At 45.8% G+C, this 21,068-nt stretch overlaps 2 protein-coding genes across 3 annotated transcripts in view; one reads left to right on the top strand and one right to left on the bottom strand.

The window, feature by feature from the left end:
- PIKFYVE (phosphoinositide kinase, FYVE-type zinc finger containing) overlaps positions 1–3,437 on the bottom strand; it is a 64,426-nt gene extending 60,989 nt beyond the window's left edge. The window contains exons 1-2 of the mRNA XM_080346396.1: positions 3,260–3,437; positions 1,585–1,764 (exon numbers count right to left, since the gene is read on the bottom strand). Of these exons, the coding sequence (XP_080202522.1) occupies positions 1,585–1,764; positions 3,260–3,431 (352 nt within the window). The 5' untranslated portion in view covers positions 3,432–3,437. The remainder of the gene's footprint in view (positions 1–1,584; positions 1,765–3,259) is intronic.
- Positions 3,438–6,963: 3,526 nt separating this feature from the next.
- On the top strand, positions 6,964–20,970 carry IDH1 (isocitrate dehydrogenase (NADP(+)) 1). 2 transcript variants are annotated; one of them, XR_013922265.1, is made up of 10 exons: positions 6,964–7,171; positions 9,658–9,785; positions 11,425–11,716; positions 13,033–13,138; positions 15,694–15,871; positions 16,356–16,507; positions 17,584–17,724; positions 18,481–18,643; positions 19,130–19,278; positions 19,541–19,551. XR_013922265.1 is itself a non-coding variant. In XM_080346399.1 (9 exons), the coding sequence occupies exons 2-9, from the start codon at positions 9,664–9,666 to the stop codon at positions 19,221–19,223; spliced, it is 1,248 nt and encodes a 415-aa protein (XP_080202525.1). In that variant the 5' UTR covers positions 6,964–7,171; positions 9,658–9,663; the 3' UTR covers positions 19,224–20,970. The 2 variants fall into 2 exon arrangements, 1 of the variants encoding a protein (XP_080202525.1); XM_080346399.1 differs by having other exon boundaries at positions 19,130–20,970.
- The last annotated feature ends 98 nt before the right edge of the window (positions 20,971–21,068 follow it).

Consider the following 21,068-nt stretch of genomic DNA (forward strand, 5'->3'; position numbering starts at 1 on the left):
TTCAGAAATCCTCAAAGACCTGATTATTCAGCAACTTTTAAGACAATAGAAATTTAATTTTCATGCCTTATAAAGTTTGCTTGAACAAAAACAATGCCTGTTTTTTGGAGAGGGAAGATGCAAGTACTTTTCCCCTCTTTAAATACAGTGAGATGACTTGAAAATCTCCCATGAAACCTCCCCACCAATCCAGTACACTGAAATTTCTTCCAAAAACCAGCAGCAACTCCTGCTTGGTCTAACTTCTTTCCAGGCTCATTCACCCTCATTTTCCTAAGCGTACTTTCATCCAAACCCAGAGACATGAATGGAAGTCCTGAAAAGGACCTTGAATAACATAGCAACAGTTCCTCCCCCACACTGTAGATTAAGTCTCATTTCCCCGGCTGCCTATTCCCAGTGAAGTCAAAGAGCAGGATTATTTCTGCCTTCTGAGTACCAAACAACCCACCTCACCTAAAGGTTTCTAATGTGTAATCCCCAGATAACTTCCAAGTGATTTAAAAGAGGTAACTAAGGATGAAGTAAAATAAACTGGCAAATCAGGCAAGAGCACACTGTTGTACTTGGGGCATTTGAGAGAAAGCCTTAAAGAAAAAAAAATACAAAAGCAAAACAAAAAACCCACACTTTAATTGGTTTGTTGTGACAGGTACAACTGAATAGCACAAACAGTACTAGGGGGCAAGGAGGAAGATGGTGAATGTGTTCAGCTATGACAGAACGCAAATGACAAAAATGAAAATACTAGTTATCTGTACTGGACTTTTGCCTAGTTACCAAGACTAGACATCTTTCTAAATATCCCATACACATTAACAACATTTAAGATCCAATCTGTTGGCACTAGGTACCATACTCTTGCAAATACCATCTTGCACAGGATTTTCACCCAACTTAGCATTTTGCTTAAGGCGGTCACAGACAGCCAACAGTAACCAGGCAGATCAGGAGTGACCCCTGCAATCTACTTACTAGTTCTTCCAGATCTTCATAAAGCCATTACACAGTTGCACCTGTGAAATCACATTCAATTCCCATTCCAGCTAAAGAGATTCAGTATTGAATCTGGCAATACTTCCAAGGTTAAGAATAAAAAAAGGTTTAGACACAAGTTCCTGTTAAATGCTTCTCAAAACATGTACAAACAAAAACTTGCATTTATAACTCCCTTGAAGACACAAACATCAACCCCATTCAGACTGAGCTCTAAAGTTATAGTTTGCACATGGCTGTTAAGAAACTGAAGTCTCTCAAGACAAAGCAAAAATTTTCAGGATCAAGGTTCAAATGACTTTAAGACATTGGATCTGTTTTGGCAGCCTCTTTTGCTCCAGACTGTTTTGCAATTGAAAGAACAGAGCCCCAACAAATGTGTCTTGCTGGAACACTAGGAAGGGTGGAGAAAACATGTTTCTGAGGTTAAAGTGCAACCTCACTAACAGAAGCAGTGGAGCTTGGTACCAAATTCTGCTATCAAGCTAGACAGTCAACAGACCTTTGTTCACCTCTTTCTGCCTCACTCTAAAGCCTCCCAGACTGGCTAGTGCAACATCCCTCTGTAGCACAAAGAGCTGAAATTACCTAAGGTTGTAGAAGATCTTCTTTGTAGCTCGCCAGTCAGTTGTTTTTTGTAAGGAATCGGTGACCTCAGAGACTGAGCCCTGGTCGGATGCTGAGGACTGGACCAGCCACCACTCAGCACCTGCGGATCATTCTGTCCTGCCTCTGCTCGCTCTGCCGGGGATGAAAGCCTGCCGTCATCTGGAGTTGACAAAAAGCAAGAAGCCAAGTGTTCAGACATGATAAAGAAAACCAGTAGTGCATGCAAAACTAATAGTAAGAAACTCTCATAAATAGAGCATTTGGGTCATGATTATACATAACAAAATACAACAACTTTTAGTCTGAAAAATACCACGCAAAATAAGGAAACATGTAGAATTTGTCTGGCAAGGCTCAGGCTTTTTCAGAAATATCCCTACTGTGAAAAGTGTCTAAAAAAAACAAACTGGCAAGTGTGAATTAATCTTGCTACATTATCAGCTTCTGCCCTGAAAAGAGCTTTTCTGTTATGTTAGAAGCTAGTGCTGAGGCCACATTAAAGCTACTACAGCCTTTAATAAACCACTCTTTTCCATCAGAGGATCAAGTACAGACAGGTTCTCACTGATTCCAGGAACGTGTCCATTTCATGTGCCGTTTCAAGGTTGTTTTCCCATTCTTTCAACACAATACTTTGCTGACTCCAGATACATTTGTCAGAGACAAACAAGTGAAGCCAATATTGACCACATTTTACATTACTTTCAATAAATGAATAATGACAAGCCATATTCTACTATGCAAACTAATCGCAGTCATACCAAGTAATTATTTTTAATTCCGCATGAGAGTCTGAACAGATCTGCTTACTTGTGCAAAAAGCTATCTAGATCCTTTTTCCCTAGCCCAAACATTGCTTAGCAGAGCTGGATAACGAAAAGACTAAACAAAAGCAGCTGACCAATTTGCCATCTCCAGCAAAGAGTTTTGTACAAAATCAAGGTGCATTCATTCACCATTCTTCGCAGTATATTTCTTTGAAACAAAAAAGAAACACTCATATAGTTATTTAAGAGCCTGCCTACTGAGAATGTGTTTCATGATACACATGGCACAAAGGCCAAAATCAAGTAGTAGTTTTTAAGATACAAAACTTGCATGACATTTCAGATCTCTTGATGGGCAACACCTAAGCCATGCAAATTAAAGGCAGATTTTCTGTAAACACAGCTTTATTGCAGCTCAGCTGCCACCCAGATGAAGGTACAAGAGGCACAGGAAGGTGAGGAGTGAAGGAAGTCCAGAGTAAGAACTTGCACTGGAAGGACAGGCACACATTTTGCTCATATAAGCTGGCAGAGGGTTACTTCTGCTTTTAACCCCCAAAACTTCATGCAAACAGAAATCCAGATGCCTAGCTAAGAAGCTATACAATACTATCTGCTAACTGGCTTGTCTCTGACCTTTACAGACAGCCACAGATTTCCAGCTGCAAGATGATGGCTATCTTCTCCCCCAGCAAAGCTCTACTATGTCACCCAAAAGCAAGACGCAGTATCTCCCACAAAAGAACTGACTCACAATCCATCTGCCCAGCCACTTGACATTATGCTCTTATATCCAGAGGTTGTTTTACAAGTTCATGTGGCAGCAGAGGGCATCAATAAAACAGACAGCACGCACCATCCACACACATGGTCCCCCAAGAACTTACCTTTGCTGAAACGAAAGAGATTTACAAAAGAGCTGTAGGCTGATTTAAAAGGAGGCTCATCTTGGTCAGGAGTAAGAGGTTTGAAGTGGGTGAGATGAGATGGACTACTAGGAGAACGAGGTAGATCACTGGCGGAGTCCAGCGTTGGAGACCGTTTGTCATCTGCGGCCATTTCAGGTGCCCTGGAAAGAGTTCGACAATGTGCATTACACACAGGGAGGTAAAAAAGAACATCTTCAGTCAACTGAAGAGAAGGTGTCTCATCAGATGGGCATTCATCCCACCTACCCCAGACATCTGCGATTAGCACAGGTCAACAGTGCCAGAGTTCAGAGCCCACGTACCCTGCCTAGTCACCAGCAAGAGACCAGCATCTCTGCAGAAGGCAATTCAGAGCCCCGAATTAAACATCCCGAGCAATGAAAGCAGGCAAACAGCAACTACACCGTCCAACAACACACTCTGGTTGCTGTTTTATGGGAACTTGAAGTTTTCAAATGGGGACCCTGCATGTGCACCACAAAGAAGTTTTAACTTCAGCTCAAGAGAAGAGTTGTCAATGCTGCGACTTCTGCAGCCCTCATTAACAAGAAAACTGAAGACAGAAACACCTGAGGAAGCACAAGACATACTCGTTGTTTGGCCAGGTTAACTTCAGAACAAGAAAGAGAACCAACTGCAAACAAAAGCAAGACTGAAAGATTAAGTTTGGTGGCACACTGCTTCCTTCCCCTCCACACTACAATATGGGACCTTGTGCAAGTTACCAGGCAAGCAACCCAAGCTGCGGCTTAATTTGATGTTATATCTAACACCTCCAAACCTCCTCATTTTTGAGAGCAATTACATTAAGGAAAAAAACAAAACCCCCAAAAAAACAAAAACCAAAACCCCACAACCAACGAACCAACACACACAAACAAAAGACTCCAACACAAACAAAAACCACACCACAGTCTCTATTAGGGGAAGCCATACTTGTTAAACCTACTTGCTGCGTACCAAAGCCTTCATATGACCAAGAATCATACTTTCTCATGGTCCATGTTCTTTAATGTCAATACACACCTGATTTCTTCCACTCCACCCCACTAAGCCTGCACTCCTAGCCTGCAAGGCTAAGGTGCTTACTACCTCCATCTTTGTTTAAGCAAGACTTAGTGAAACATTTGGCAGAGCAGGAACACTGGGAGCTGAAGGAATCTATGAGTGACAGCTGACCTTGACATATTCTTGACATGTCAAGGATAAAACCTTACAAGAGTCTACTTCCTGCTCAGCAGCTCATACATGCTCCTTCATGAAATACCAGTTTCCACAACTGCTTCCTACAATCTACAGGCATATTTTGCTGACTAGAACATTTTCTTCCAAGTTCTAAGAAGCCACACTAAAAACTTATGCAGTGCAGAGAAAATCCACGTGCCAGCAAACTGCACGGTGCTCATGTGACAAGGTTTGACCACTTCTACAACAAACGCATGAAAGATGGTATCTGCAAGTCAATCAGATGACTTCTCAGGGGACTTCAGCTTCTTGCTCTGTATATTAAGCACCTTTAGCTCAGAGTTTCTCCTGATAGTCACATATCCTTAAGAAAGAAAACAGAGAGACACCATTCAGAAAGTTTCGAGAAAAAACTTTGGGCAGGTTCTTTATGTAAGGTTGGGTCTTAGTCTGGAACGCTTTTGCATCCCTTTCTCCTGTAAGTCGTGGCTCATTTTGCTGCTGTGCATTTCAGCAATAATATTCTAACAACAGATTATTTGAACATGCTTAAACACCAGAGCTCATGGCAAATGCCTTCAGGTAAATTTTGAATTGTTTCTTCAATACTTAAGGCAACTGATAACTTGCTTTTTAAATGCTGAATGCACCCCATTAATGAAGTCAACCAGAAGTTTTATAAGAAACTATGTTCGTCTCTCAGCAAGCGGCTAAAACCTGGCAAGACAACAAAACAGGGAGGTCTCTGAACTTGCATACATCACATGAGCAACTATGGAAAAATAAACTTAAGCTTAAAGGAAAAAAAAAAAAAAAACAAAACACACACAAAACCAAACAAACAACAACAAAAAACCAACCAAAACCACCACACAGTAATTACTTCTGTGGCAGCAGTACGAGTCTCGTTAAAACAGATGGAAAAGAAGAGCACTGTACTTGGCATTAGCTCCAGAAGCACCTGGGTTTTCTGTGCTGCACAATGCACTAGCCACAGAGGGTATCACCCTTTCTAGTTCTCCCACTAAAAGCAAAACACTCCCTCCCCACCCTCAACAAACAGGGGAACAGTCGCTTATTTGTATGTTGTGGGAAATCAGAAAGCAAGGCACAGGTATCAGTTAACAGGCACAAAACAGACTGCATCTTCCTCAGCATGCACAGCAAACAGCCTCAGGGGATCTATTCGCAGCCACTTCGGGCTGCAACACCTTCAGCCATCACCAACTCACCGCCCATAAAACACGGAGCGCGGGCACGGGTGGAACCTCCACACTTTTCAGCATTTACATCCAGAACGGCCCCCGAACCCACGGAACCGCGCAGCGCCAGACGGGCCCGGGCACCCCACGCCACTCGGGTGTCACCTCCAGGCGCACCCCGGGTGGAAAACCCGAACAGCTGTGACCAGAACGACTGCGTGACTCACACGCTTCACTGCCACCTCAGCGCGGGGACACCCGCCCGCCTCAGCCGCGCGCCCGGGATCACCTGAGCGGGACGGGGAGGGACGGAGCAGCGGCCACGCAGCGCCGCCATAGGCCCGGCCCCATAGCGAGAGCTCGCACACCCGGGGAGCCACCACTGCGCGCCCACGCGGGATCGCCCGGTCCCGGCCGCGCTGTCCTCACCTGCTCCCCGCGGTACCGAACCACAGACCCGGCTCCGCGCCGCCTCTTTCACACCCCCGGCCCGGCCCTAGCAACCCACCGCCAGCCCTGCCCAATCGCCCGCCGATGGCGGCGCTTCTCAGCGAGGCATCGCCAATCGAGGCTCCGCGCCAACCCACCCGCCGGCAGCGGCCGTCGGGGCGGGGCCCTGCGCTGCGCCGGCCCCGCAGCCCCGTCACCGCGCTCCGCCTCCCCCGCGGCGCTGCTCTGGCTCCGCGCGGCGAGGGGCGCCTCCCGGGCGGGGCGGTTCCCGGGCGGGGCAGTTCCAGGCCGCCGCAGCGGGAGCCGCCGCCTGCCCGGCAGCGGAGGCAGCCCGGGAGGCGGGCGTGCCCCGCGGGGTTCCTCCCCGGTCTCCCCGCCCCGGCTCCCACAGGGCCGAGTTCTCCTCCCCCTCAGGGCGGGCAGCCCCGCTGCTCGGCGGGCCTGTCGTGCCGGTATGGCCGCTCCCGCGCCAGCGAACGTGTGCGTGTCCGTGTCCGTGCCCACCCGTGTGTTCGCGTGTCCCCTGGGCTGCGCTGCGGGGCGGTCCCGCCGAACCCCGCGGGGTCAGGCCCGCGCAGCGCTGAGGGCAGGATGGCCGCCCGCGCTCCAGCCCCTCGCCGCCCAGGCCTTCGTGCCCGCCAGCGCCACCGGCTGCCCTGTGGCGACGCGGCCACTTACTGCGGCTGTGCTGGGAGAGCGCGGAAACGCCCCGGCCCGGCGGAGCGGCCGCGGTGCGCTACGTGCTGCCGCGGCTTCCTCACAAGGAGGCATCAGCGCGCAAAACCCGAGCCACGGGCCGGCCGGGGAGCCCGCGGGTCAGGGCCGACCAGCCGCTCCGGGGGCCGGCCGGGGAGCCGCGGGTCAGGGCCGACCAGCCGCTCCGGGGGCCGGCCCGACCCCGCCCCGCCAGCGGGAGGAGGGGCCGGGCGGGGCCGCCAGGGGGCGCCGCAGCGGCGGGGGCGCGGCCCCATAAAAGGCCCCACGCACGGTCAGATCCGCATCGCCGTGAGAGCCGGACCCGCACAGAGCGCAGGTAACGGCGCCCGGGGCCCCGCGGGTGGGGCGGGATGGGCCCGCCGTGCACCGCGGTGCGAGGACGCGCGCCCTTTGTCCTTCCCCCCCTGGGCGCGGCGTTCACCGCCTTGCAGAGGGGCCCTGAAAGGGCGTATTTGCGTCCCAAGGGCTTTTTTGTGGCAGTTCGGGGCGCAGCCTGCCCGCCCGGCACCCCCTCCTGCCGCAGGTACCGCTGCAGACGCTCCGGGTGCTGAGGGGCTGCGAGCACCCCGGGTTCGGCTTCCCGGGCCCGGGTGTTGTCCCCTCAGCACAGGTCCCAGTCGGTGGTGTCACCTCGGGCGGGTGCGGCGGCAGGATCTCGGTTAGCGACAGCCATCTGCGCCGCTTTCCCCGGGAACACATCTTCCATAAATCTGAATTAAGGAGCTGTCGCAATAGTTAATTATTGCCTGTAGGCCCCGAGTCCTTCCCGAGGACCAAGGAGTATTTGGAAATTCACAAAGTTTCTTTTAAGCCGCCTTGGCTGAGCGCCTGGATTGAGTGTATTTAAAGAAGGGTTGCTGTAGGAGAAAGGCCTTGCTGACTTTTGATAGTTCTGGAGTGTTTAAAAAAGCAAAGCCAGAAAGAGCTGAACGCCCGGGGAATGTGTGATCTGTAGAGGAGCTGCTTGTCATGTTGGCTGTGGTGTGCAGAAGATGGATGTTACTGCAGCATTGCCCTTGTTCACAGAGTAACTGGGGACATTGGTTTTGGGGAGAGAAGTCTAGAAGCCATGACATGTAGGATGCTGTCAGAGGTGTTTAAGAAGATGCTGTTTCCACATGTTGGTGGAGATGTATCGCTGGAGATGCGTCTCACGTACCTTTGTGTTCCCATTGTGACAGCAGCACCATAGAGGTCTGAAGCCAGCTCTGCAAAACATAATCTGATTTGTCTTATTTAAGAAGGGACCAAGCCACAAAAAAAGTGGTGGTAGGTGGGTGTCTGTGCACGTTTTGGCTTAAATGAATCAGACCGTGTAAGTGTCAAAAGCAAAATGGAGTAGTAATCCCGTGCCCAGGCTATGGGAGTGTGGTATAGTCATTATTTAGATAGCCACAATGGAAAATTGTGCCTAAAACACTTGCATAAATAAACTGAGTTCAGAGAGAGTGTTGTCATGTGAAGTTAAAGTTTCCCATGAGAGCTAGAGAGTCCTAATACATGCCAAGATATTATCTTTCATTGGGATAGGAGTGCCTCAGACTAGTTAATTTTTCAAGTGTATGTGCTCATAGTAAATAGTCTCGGTAACTCACAACCTCATTTTACTGCTTGTTTTTTAAAATTTTTGCTCTCTAAAAAGTTTGGAAAAGCTTAGTGCAGTAGCTAGAACATATCTTAGAACGTTTATTCTCTTCCCAGGCTAAAAATGTGTAATGGATTGCATTTTAGAAGTACAGCACAAGTTAGTTTAATTTTAAAATAATAATTTAAAAAAACGAACCGGGGAGCAGGCCCCACACATGCTTGTAATGTGGAGCCGCTGCATGGCAAACCTCATACCTCTGCGTAACGTCACCTGGATGAACAGATGCTGCGTATAGCAGGACTCCTCATTCTGGATAAAGCCATTCATGGATCTTGGTGTCTGTGAGACTGCAACCTCAGGCACGAGGGCTTGGTATCTCACTGTAGTATCCTAACAGCTACGAACAAGATCGGGGCTGTCTTGGGAGGAAGGACTTGCCAACTCATCACTCTTGCATAATCCGAGCTGTGGCTGTTAGAAAGCAGGGTATGTGTTAGAGCAGTTCAGTAGCTTGTGGGGTTGTTTTTTGCGGAGGAACAAAGTGCAAATAGAAGGGCAGAGTTCAGGTTGATTTTTTTGAGGCTTTGTGAACAAATGTCTCGGGGATCCTCTGTTCTGTACAGAACACAAATCTGTCCAGTATTTGTTTTAGCAGCAGAAATAAAGCTTGCCAGGAGAAAGTACGGATTTCCATACCTGTTTCCTTCCTTCCTGGGGAAAGAAGGTAATAAAGAAGCTGACAATGTATTAATCTTAATAGTGCCAGCAATATGAGCTGTCATTAATGTCCATTAACCCCCATTTTTCAGGAGGAGGAGAAGCAGGCAACTGCACCAGAACTCATGAAGTGCATTAAAAAATAAACAGCGCTCATCTGTTTTTGTGGAGTCCGGGGGAAGAGTGTGGTCATGTTTTTAAATTCCTTTGTACAACCGTAATTAAAGCTCTTGCCCTTAGAACACATGCCCTTAAATCTCAGATGTTAACCTTTACTTTTATTCTCTGATAGATTTCCCTAGGACCTGGGGCTTTAAGAAAAATACTGGTTAGCATGAAACTAGGGATAAATGTGGTTATTTTCAAGATTTTAGGAGAGATCCTGTATGCTACCTTAGTACTTCTTTCCTAGTTCCGTTGTAAAAATGCAGGCTACATATATTGGTGATGTGTGTTGGCAGTTTTTAACTCAGATTGGTATTTTTGGTCTGTTGCAGCTCAAGATGTCTAAAAAAATCCATGGGGGCTCCGTTGTGGAGATGCAAGGAGATGAAATGACTCGGGTCATCTGGGAGCTAATTAAAGAAAAGCTGATTTTTCCTTATGTAGATCTGGATTTGCACAGGTAATGGCTTTTTATGACACACAGCCACTTTGTACTGCAATTTGAATGTGTCATTAGGCATTGAACATGTTTTGCTTAAGCACTGAGAGCCTTATAGCTCCTCCTGCACTAGTGCAAAGAGGCTAACTAGCCCTTTTTAGGCTGGTAAAGTTGCCAGCGGATTTCCCTGCTTAACTCACCTAAGGGCCAACCTCACTAAGCACTCTGGAAAGCATAAACTCATGGTATTTTGTCAAAATCTGTTGGCATCCCCTTTGGGGTTCCTCACAGCAGTAAGCAGTGAAAGCTTAACAGCAAGCTAGCTTTTTTCTGTACTGTGCCTCTAAGAAGGCCTCTCACAGACACGGTCAGCATTTTTGTCTCCAACACCTTGAGTTTCCAGCACTTGGAAAGTCTGGCTTTCTGTAGCCTAAACAATTAGAAATGGGGGTGTTTCAGCCACTCCCTGACTTGAATCCTAGCATCTGTGGACTCTGAGCAGGTTTATGGCTTCTTGCCATCTGTGTTTGAAGGTCTGCCCAGAGGGCAAAAGGGTGGTTGTAGGGCACAGACTCTGTCCTAATGTCTAAACCTAAACTCTGCTGGCAGCGTGAGCTAACTGTTGCAATTATTCCCCAAGCCTAAGCTGTGCTCCTACGTGCCATTCTGGAAAAAAACCAAATACTAGCAGCTGGTATGGCAAAAGGGACATGCTATCTACAGCATCTGGTCAAGCAGAACAAATAACCTTTTCCTTTTCTAGCCATTAAGCTAGAATTATTAGAGAAGCATCCAGCTGCATTGGTCCTAGCTGTGTGGACAGAGGCCTTCAGTGGTATCTGCCATTATTAAACCCACAGTCTGACCTCTTCCCCTGACATTTGTATGCCACCTACATCAGGCTTTCTGCTTGCTGCTGTTGAGAATCAAGCAGATGGGAACCCAGCAGCATAATACATGCCCACAGTCTGGAGAAAACACCCCTTTTCAAAAAGGGATGGGAGGAAGGAAAGCAGACCCCTGGCTGGGGCAGCACAATGGCCAGATTCATGTCCAGCTGGCTGTGCTTCAGGGCTGTCCCCTGCGGGGGCACCCGTTGTTCTCCAAAAGCTGTTAAAACAGAGTGTGGGAAATGTGCTTCCTCTGACTGTTTGAGGGGAAGAATATTGGCAGTTTTGCTGCCAGAGCAGGATTGTGGGTCCATTGTCAAAGCAGTTTTTATTTGAAGCCTAGTATAGCTTCGTATGCTCAGTATATGAAGGAAGCCAGAACCTTGAGCACAAGAGGTTTGAAATAAAGGCCCGTATTCTTCAGGGGATTGTGCTGGTCTATACCATTAGAATCCCAGACTGAAAGCTTCCACTGCCAGGAAGCTCAGAAGGGAAGGCAGAGGAGATACTGGCTATGTCCCATGCTGGCAGAAAGCCTCAGCCATAAACTGAAACTGTCCTTTCTCCAACCTCCTGCCAGCAGCAGAAGTACCAGTATAGGAGCTTATGTTTTCTTCCACTCCAGCAGCATTTGCACTGGAGGAAAGATGACTTAAGTTATGACAGAGTGCTAGAACTACACTCACAGGTCCATATGGGGTCTGGTTTCTTTCCTGGTGGACATGAACAAAAGTCCTGTGCAGTTCTGACCATCTTTGTGTTTGTTACAGCTATGACCTGGGCATTGAGCATCGTGATGCTACAAATGATAAAGTAACCGTGGAAGCTGCTGAAGCCATAAAGAAATACAATGTTGGCATAAAGTGTGCAACCATCACTCCTGATGAGAAGAGAGTGGAGGAGTTCAAGCTGAAGCAGATGTGGAAGTCTCCCAATGGGACAATTCGAAACATCCTCGGTGGCACTGTCTTCAGGGAAGCTATTATCTGCAAGAACATTCCCCGGCTGGTGTCTGGATGGGTGAAACCCATTGTCATTGGCCGTCACGCTTATGGGGATCAAGTGAGTCACTTCAGTGCTTACCCCTCTTTTATCTGAACAGGTTTAGTCCTGACTGATATAGAGCTGCAGGGACTTAGATGTGCCTGTGCTGCTGCCTTATCCCTTGCCCCCCACCTGGGAGTGGGTACTTGCTAGAGCTTTGTTTGTACAGCACCTAGTGAAGTGTGGGAGAGGCTGGTTCATGCCTCTTCCTTAGACAGTGTAGCTGTATAAAGAGCATTCAGGGTCTGTGCTTGGATGAAACAGGGCTATACTTAAAGGGTGTAACTCCTAAGTTATTTTTCTTTACATCTGCAGAACTCCCTACATAGCAGTAAAGCAGCCAAACATGACAAAAAGTCTTCTAGAAGAGCCAAGTGCTTGAATAGATGGGTAAACTCACAAACTGAGGGCAAGTCAGAAGATTAGCTGGGGTGTGAAGGGAAAACAATAGATTTCCAAGAGGAAAATAATTTCAGAGCCCTGACACTAGAGAAGAATGGGGTTCAACATCCTTAACAGTACTGAATAATTGAGAAGGTCAAAATAATAACGGGAAACAATGGATTAAAGGAGAGGATTGAAAGCCTGCCAAAGTATGAGATTAAAGTGAAAGGAATAATACAAGAACATATAAAGGACATATGAGCAAGATACTTGTGTAACTTCAGAACAGCTCAGGGAACCAATTTGCTCAATAGGAAGGAAACTACCTGAAAAAGGATGATGAATTTCAAGGAAGTATAACCTTAAATAGTACTTTTTGGGACAGCTGGGAAGATGAGACACTATTGAAAAACCTGAGGTACATCTTGGCTCTTTTGAGTCTGTGTAACTCAGAGGAGCAAAATGTGTACCCATTTACTGAATTCAAAGAAGTCTTGCTACAGAATTGTCTTTCAAATGTCATACGATGGTTGGAAATAATGGCTTCTCTTAAGGTGCCGTATGATTCTCCCTTATTTATGAGATCAGTAGTTGTCACATGAATGGCTTTTTTTTGACCACACAATCCTCTGGATACCTTGCACTTTAAAACTTCAGTGCATCTGCAAAGATACATGCTCTGCCAATTGGTGGGGCCCAGGAACCTGTAAGCTTTTTCCCTTAAAGAGGAAGATCTCGTCTGAAACAGGCAGACTCTTGACTACTTGTTTTTCTCATCTCTAGTAAAATAATCCAGTTACCTCATGGCTGAGTGAACAGAGCCTGTTCAGTGTGGTTTTTTTGGTACAACTGTTTGTGCTTTTCTGCACCCTGTCCTCTCAAGTGCAGGTTGTCTTTTATGGTTCTGTCCTCCTGATAGATAAAATCATCATGGCAATTTTTTTTAACAGTATAGAGCAACTGATTTTGTGGTACCTGGGCCTGGAAAAGTGGAGATGACGTACACTCCAGAAGATGGAGGCAAACCAGTCACATATCTGGTCCATAACTTTGAAAGTAGGTATTATCTCTTAATCGTGATTAAAACTGACATTTTTGGTTTAATTCAACCTTGAAATTGTATCTGTTTGATGGTAAAATATGACTTTGAGGTAGAGAAGGTCTGGGCCTTCTTTATTTATCTGGAAGTATGGAAAGTTACTTAAAATCTTGTTGAGATTGAAGAGACATATCAAACACAATCATACTAGGCTGGTCACCTGTCATACTCTGTGTATGATGACACGTATGCTTTACACTCTGATCAGCTTGCTGTCTAAACAGGGCTTCACCTAAGGGAGGATATATTTGGGGGCAGTTTGGGTATAATTATTTCTACTTTTAGTTTTTCTTATTGGGCTCTATATACCTTTGCAGTTTGTACTTATCTTTATTAGGCAGTCTTTTTTTCAATATAAATGAGAACTAATACTTACTCTGCAAGGTGGAAAGGAGATTTGACAAGGATGCTCCTAACTCTGTAGGCTTTAAATATTTTAACAGATGCAGTCCCAAAGGCATTGGCGTCCCTTCTAGCAATATTGCTGTGCTGGTTGTAGACATTGCTTGGCTCAGGAGGAGTCCTGACATTGCTGAGCTGTGTTGCATGAAAACAATTACACACCTGTTGCTGGAACCCAGGGTGTTTCTCTAGGGGCAGGATTCAGGAAAAATCACACAAGTCGTCTCTCTTGCCTATCAGTGATCAAAGGGTTCAGGATTTGAAGACTTCTGGTGACCTGTGTGAGTGCAATGTTTTGATTCTAGTTACAAAGACCTAATAGATCCACGTAAACCACAGAATCCTGGTTTGTACCCAGTCAGCTTGGCAAGCAGGTAGCAAGTCTGCCACATGACCCCCTTCTGTAATGCCTGATTTCTGTGGCATTCTTGCTCACAGGAACCTAAATCTCTGCCTCCTGTTGCACACTCTTTCATCTGGAGTTCACCTGCTTCACTGCCAGTCCTAATCTGTCTTGATTTGATAGGTGAGCCTGTGCTAGAAACATGTGGCGGTTCCAGCTGCCAGTCTGATTCACTGCTCTGCGTTGTGTCCGCGAGCAGAGAGCAAGGAAGTGCGAGCATGGCAAATTGCTGCTGTACTACTGCTGTAACTCTCCTCCGCACAGATAACTGTTGTGCCAGCGTATCTCCTTGCTGCAGAAGGGAAACTTGTCCTATTGCTATACTAATATGGTCAACCTCGACACTGAATCAAGATAATGTCAATAGGCAGTAGGATTTTATGATTGCAACAATGTTTGGGGTTTTTTTTGGTCTTTTTTTATTTATATGCAAGTAAGTATTTGAATGAAACTTCATAGCTGTCACCATGGCTCCAAAGGGCACACAGAGTCTTTGTAGCTGTTCAAACTCTGTTCTGTCCTTGACTCACTAAGGGAGGCAGGAGGACAATGTGTATTTTTGCTGGTAACAGCAGGAATTTCATTCCCTGCCAGTATCAACTTTAAATGACCTTGTTGTTTTGGCAAGCAGATAAACCACCTCTGGCCTCTTGTCTTCATTCTGCATGTGTGTCCATATAGTAACAACCATCTGGAGTTAGAGGCAAATGGATATAAGCAAATGATATTTTCAAAAATATAAAATTAAAATAATCTGAGTTGTTTCCAGAACAAAGATCCCTAATAAATGCACTGTACAACAAACTTGAGAGGTGGTGGTAGTGACGTGCTTAAAATTAAGTACATGGTATCTACTTTTCACTAGAAACACAAAGACCTGTGCTCTGAAGATGATTAGCCTTTTTCATGAAGCCCTAGACCCTACTTTCACCCTCTCTCGTGGTCTGAATGCTGCTCTCCCCCAGGTGAGCTGGGCTGTAGGTTCAGGGCACTTCCATTCAGGCTGCTGACACACCTGGATTACACAGTCTGAGTCATGTGAATGGTGACAGAGCTGTCTGAGGACTTTCCCTTTCACCCAGATGCCCGGCATGTTCTTCCCACAGCTTGCTGGAAGTGAGCCTGAGCAGGTGGAACAAAGCTGCAGGGAGGCCAAACACACGTACTGAAAAGATGCAGGAATGCATGTGGGGACTTGTTTACCTGAGCTAGGCAAAGCAGCCTCTGACTGCTGGAGCTGGTTCTGCAGTGCAGCCGAAGCCTGAAGGTACAAGGCACTTAAGATGGGAGCAAGCCGATTTCTAGCTTTGACCCAGACTCTTGCTCCAAACTGCTGCCTGCTGCTTTGTTAATAAATACTTTGTATTATTTATCTGGGTAGTAGGAGTCCAGCCACACTCACTCCTCTCACAGTTTTGCTGCTTAGGCTGGATTAGGAAGAAACTTCTTAGGAGTGTTAGATCATGCTATTAAGATGTACCTAGCTGTAAAACAAACCCACCTTCCTATCCACGTGCCACAGGACTGTTGGAGCTTTGAGCTGGTAGTGCAGAGTGAATCTTCTGCAAGAACCAGCCTTAAAGTGACAACTATGTCAAGACACCTGGGGATAACACCAGGGTGCCTGCCAGCGTATACTATGGGGAGACTGGCAAATCCTTAAGCAAAACTAAATCTAGTTGATTCCTACCTGTTCTTCCTCCACAGGCTGTGGTGGTGTAGCCATGGGAATGTACAACCTTGACCAGTCTATCAAGGATTTTGCCCATAGTTCCTTCCAAATGGCACTGTCTAAAGGCTGGCCCCTCTACATGAGCACCAAGAACACCATCCTGAAGAGATACGATGGCCGCTTTAAAGACATCTTCCAAGACATCTATGACAGGTAATTAGAATAGTTGTGTACTTCCTACCACAGTGCGTAAGTCTGCAGCAGGAACTCCCTCTCCAGCCTTGTGAGCTGCTACAGTTCATTCAGCATTTTCAGACACTCAGCAGTACTTTGGGGGGGCTGTGCTCCTTCCCTATAGCAGTTTCCCATGTTGTGCAGGACTCTGTGCTTAAAGTTCTAAATGTGGCTCTGGTTCTCATCTCTCCTAACAGAGTCACAGATTCTCTGTGGGCTCCTCTGTGACTTTGAAGCAGACTTGCAATAGCCTAGCAAAGCAAGTGAGGCAAAAAAAAGAGAGTAAAAGCTTGCAAAATTATTTAAAGTTTGTTTATTTTGGGGGGGTTTTTGGTTGTTTTTTTTACTCGTATGTCTATGCACCTCACTGTGCACAATTACTCAATTACTTACATAAATTGTGCAATCCATGTATTTATCTATATGTCCCGCTGTTATTGTTGATTTGTTTGTTTTCTTCCAGAGAATACAAATCCCAGTTTGAAGCCAAAAAGATCTGGTATGAGCACAGGCTCATTGATGACATGGTTGCTCAGGCTTTGAAATCTGAAGGAGGCTTTGTCTGGGCCTGCAAGAACTATGATGGAGATGTGCAGTCTGACTCTGTTGCGCAAGGTATGAATGTTCCCTGTGCTACACTGGAGCAGGCTCAGCAGTCTCTTGGGATCTTGTGTCATATCTTCTGTAATTGTCAAGAGGCGGCCTTGGGTCTCAGAACTTACTACACATTTCAAACCTGTGGCCAGTCGTGGAGGTATCAGGCAGGCAAAGAATTTCTAATTTCACTTTTACAAGAAAATCCATTGAATGCAGACTGTGTAGTTGCATTTCTTTATCAGATGGCAGTTCCTACCACTGTAACAACTGATAGGTTTTCCACTCTAATGCAAGGTATTGAGACAGCTAAAATTCTGTCACTAACAGCTTCAGTTAAGCTTGACTGGTGCTGAGCATACTGGCAGATGCTCTACAGATAAGAAAACCTTCATGACCTAAAGCTACCTGTCAGGTATAAAGAGAGATTGATATGTTTGACTTTACAGACTTGTAGTGCTTGATCAAAATCCTATATAACCGGGCTGCCTGGTGCCAAAACAAATACAGATGCAGAAACCCACAGTGGCTTTATGTAATATGCTCTTTCTAAAGTCGTGCCAGTAAACTGCCTCCCACAGGATCAGCATTGTGTGTTGGAGCACTGAATAAATAAGCTTTCAAAGACACAGATCTCCAAAACCTCCAGGGTTAGAAGTGATGTGAATGTCCAGTTTTGCCAGCGTATGGTTCCTTTGACCAGAGCATTTGATATGAAGTAGGTTTATTTCTTTTCACCCTGTGGGGAAAACAGTGATTGTCAACCCAACTCTTCCTATTTAGGATTCTTGTTCTCATACTGCACCTTTGCAGTAAAAATCTGTCCAGCAAGTTAGGTGAGAGTACTGATTTTCTTGAAATGGTGCAGAATGTCTGCATATCTATATTTCATGGTTCAGCAGCACTTTCTGTTCAGACAAGCTGTTATTTTGATGTGTGAGGACTAGGCAGTTAATTGCAGCAGCGGCGCTGCTCTTCAGGAACACTCGCATCAAGGCTGGGAGGATGTAGGGGGATTGTAGCATGGGGGGATTAAGAGGAATTTAAGGGAGCTGTCTGAAGGAGACACTGAACTTGTTATACTGTGTATTCTGTAGGTTATGGCTCTCTGGGGATGATGACCAGCGTGCTGATCTGCCCTGATGGCAAGACTGTTGAAGCAGAAGCGGCTCACGGCACAGTTACTCGTCACTACCGCATGCACCAGAAGGGCCAAGAAACTTCCACTAACCCCATTGGTGAGATGCTTTTCACTACCCTTGAGTGATCTCTACACATGAAAGAACAGGATTGGAGTAAGAACATCTGCATCCTTTCTGCAGAGAATTGCACCACTGAGTGGTGAAACTGGTAGTTCATAATGCGTTTTTCTTCCATGGAGACAGCTGCAGCCTGGGGCAAAAACAGGCTGGAATGGAGCGTGAGCTAGACCTAAGCTAGCCTTTGAGACATGCGCTCATTCTTCAGCAAACAATAGCTTATAGCCACAGTGGCCTCAAGGTTTAGGTTGGTTATTTATTTTACTTGTCTTCCTGATGCTTCAAGACCCAGCCACTCTCCAAACAATGTACGTACTTAAAGTGTAAGTGCACCTAGAACGGGATGTGGGGGAAAGAATCCTCTACAACTGCATAGGGACTAGGGTGTCCTGTGTCATACAGGAAGAAGACTGCACCCTTTTATCATAAGAACAACTTTCTGTGTAACAAGGTCCTACCACCAGTCATCGTTTCTGACTTGGGCACAAACAAAATAAGATAAAATGGCACACACATAGAGATTACTAGAGGCAGTGAGTAGTTTCTAGCGTTTGCTTTTCTTTAGAGCTGTGCAAAATGCAAAGAATGCCTAGATGAATACAAGCGTTCTTTCCCATACCGTATTTTTTATTTTTTCTGTTTTATTAATATTTAATATTAAAAAAATGTTCCACATGACAGTTTAGAACAACGTCTAGGGAGTTCTAGAAGGAGTAATCTTGTGTTCTCTCTCAGCTTCCATCTTTGCGTGGACAAGAGGACTAGCCCACAGAGCTAAGCTGGACAACAACACTTGCCTTAAGAACTTTGCAGCTGCCTTGGAAGAAGTCTGCATTGAGACCATTGAATCTGGCTTCATGACAAAGGACCTTGCTGCCTGTATCAAAGGTCTACCTAAGTAAGTGTATGGAGTATCAGCTGTGCTTGGAGGTGTTTCTGAATGGCATTTGCTGGAAAGTTACTTTAATATGGTGAAGAATTGCTGGAGTCTGGTCACAGAACAGGGCTCATCTCTACCCAGTGCTGTACAGAGACTCCCTGCCCCAAGTAGCTTAGTATAGGTTGCTCTGTTCCTTCCATTGTACCAAATACATGGGGAAAAATAAAGAAGGAACTGCAACAATGTCTCTTATGACAGGCTGGCTACAGTGGCCAGATCCTGCCCTGTCCATTTATCAGAATGGAGACATACTTCACTACAAACTACCACCTGGCTAGCTCTTCTCTGGAGCCTTTTGGCAAAAAATCATCAGCTTGAAGACTAGGAGAGAACTCTCTTGGTTTTAGAGGCCAGACTTAGATCTCTTTGAACAGTCTTCACCTGCTTTGAGCATTTGAGTGGCTTTACAACTAATGCCTGTCTTGTTTTGTTTTTCCCCCTCAGTGTCACACGCTCTGACTACCTAAACACCTTTGAGTTCATGGACAAGCTTGCTGAAAACCTGAAGGGGAAGCTGGCTTCTCTGCCCAAACTTTAAGGCATGGGTTCTACTCAAGTTCCACTAAGAAAGTGTCTCCCACTTACACCAGAGTGTAAGTGGTGCTGTATCACACTCTGTGTAACATTTCAAATACTAGACAAAAAAAAGAACGTGTACACTTTTTTTTAAACGTTTAAAAGACCATGTTTTCTTAAACCCCTTGAGCTGCTGGCTAGGCCTTATTTTTGCTAAGCAGCTGAATGTGATAGTATTCAAGCTAAATGTGGGTCTGGATTCCTAACATAATTCACAGCAGACCTGAGATTTCTCTCTCTGACTTTGTAATCTGTGTTTCTTTTCCCTCTTCCTGTCAGACTGAAAGCCCGTCTGTGTCACAGCCCTGGTCAAACCAGTGGTGAGTTACTGTCCGACAGACCTTTAGAAATCAGAACTGTCCTTATCTCCTGTACTATCCACTGAATGTAAGTGAGCTCAGAGGGCTGTCCCAGCTCTACTACAGCCCATCTCTTACTTCATCTTCTAGTGCCAGCTAGAGCACAGAACCATAGCATCATTTTGGTTCAAGGAAACCCTCAAGATCAAGTCCAACTGTTAACGTGACACAGGCACTCAACTGTGTCCCTGAGAACCTCATCTACACATCTTTTAAGCACCTCCAGGGATGGTGACCCCATCACTTCCCTGAGCAGCTTGTTCCAATACCTGACAACCTTCCCATGAAGAAATTTTTCCTGATATCCAATCTAAACCTCCCTGGTGCAACTTGAGGCCATTTCCTCTTGTCCTATCACTTGCTACGTGGGAGAAGAGACCAACAACCTCCATGCTACAACCTCCTTTCAGGTAGTTGTAGAGGGTGATAAAGTCTCCCCTTAGCCTCCTGTTCTCCAGAGTGAACAACCACTCCTTGTAAGACTTGTTCTCTAGAGCCTTCACCAGCTTCATTGCCCTTCTCTGAACTCTGTCTAGTACCTCAATGTCTTTAGCAAGGGACCCAAAGCATTATGTCTCGATACTAAGGGATTTGGTCCCATTACTACAGTCAGGACTGTAGCACTTGAGAAGAAGCACTTAGTAAATGCTGGAAACAAGCCCTATAGGCTCAGAGCCTAATAAAGCCATGATGCAGTGCCTAGTTGCAGGCCCTGCATTTAGTTATACTCCTTCTGACTGGATGTGAAGCATAGGAACTGTTACCTCTTCCCCCACCCCACAACTCATAAAAGTGCAAAACTTTCCTCCAGTTGCTAGGTTCTTACTTACCTTTCCTGTTGTGATAAAGCAAGTCAAGTTATGTCTGTGAAATTATAACTGAGATTATTCCATCCATGGTTTTGTGTTTGGGGTTTTTAAAACATATTTTAGTTCAGACTAAAATAAAAGCCAGCTAACATTATTTGTCTCTCCTTCTTTTGTGTGAATAGCAGATATGGGGAAATTCTGTCTCAGACTCCAGTACCTTTTAGCACAGTCCAGTAGAAGCTGGGACAGACTGTTGGAATGTGATAGGAACACAAAATAATCTCTCCCTTCTTAGAGCAGATTTTTTATTTGTTCTGGCTTATGGCAAGATGTGATCTATAGGGTGGTGGTAAGCATCAGGTAATGCATAAGATCTAAACTTAAAGGTACCACTAAAAAGGAAATTTTGGCTTGGGACTACTTTAAACTCAAACTAATGTATCACCACTCAAAGATCAGAAACTGATTATACCAGACCAACGCTCACCCTGCAGCTGACGAACTGCAAGTGTTGATTAGGATAGAAATGCAATGTTTTTAAATGTTTAAAAGACCATGCTAGTTTTGAGATGAGCATATGTTTGAAACACAGCTCTACAACTGCTAGCAGCTGTCACTGTGTGTTCAATATGATTGAAC

The sequence above is a fragment of the Nesoenas mayeri genome (genome assembly GCF_963082525.1).
Source record: "Nesoenas mayeri genome assembly, chromosome: 6".
In the NCBI taxonomy this organism is placed as follows: domain Eukaryota; kingdom Metazoa; phylum Chordata; class Aves; order Columbiformes; family Columbidae; genus Nesoenas; species Nesoenas mayeri.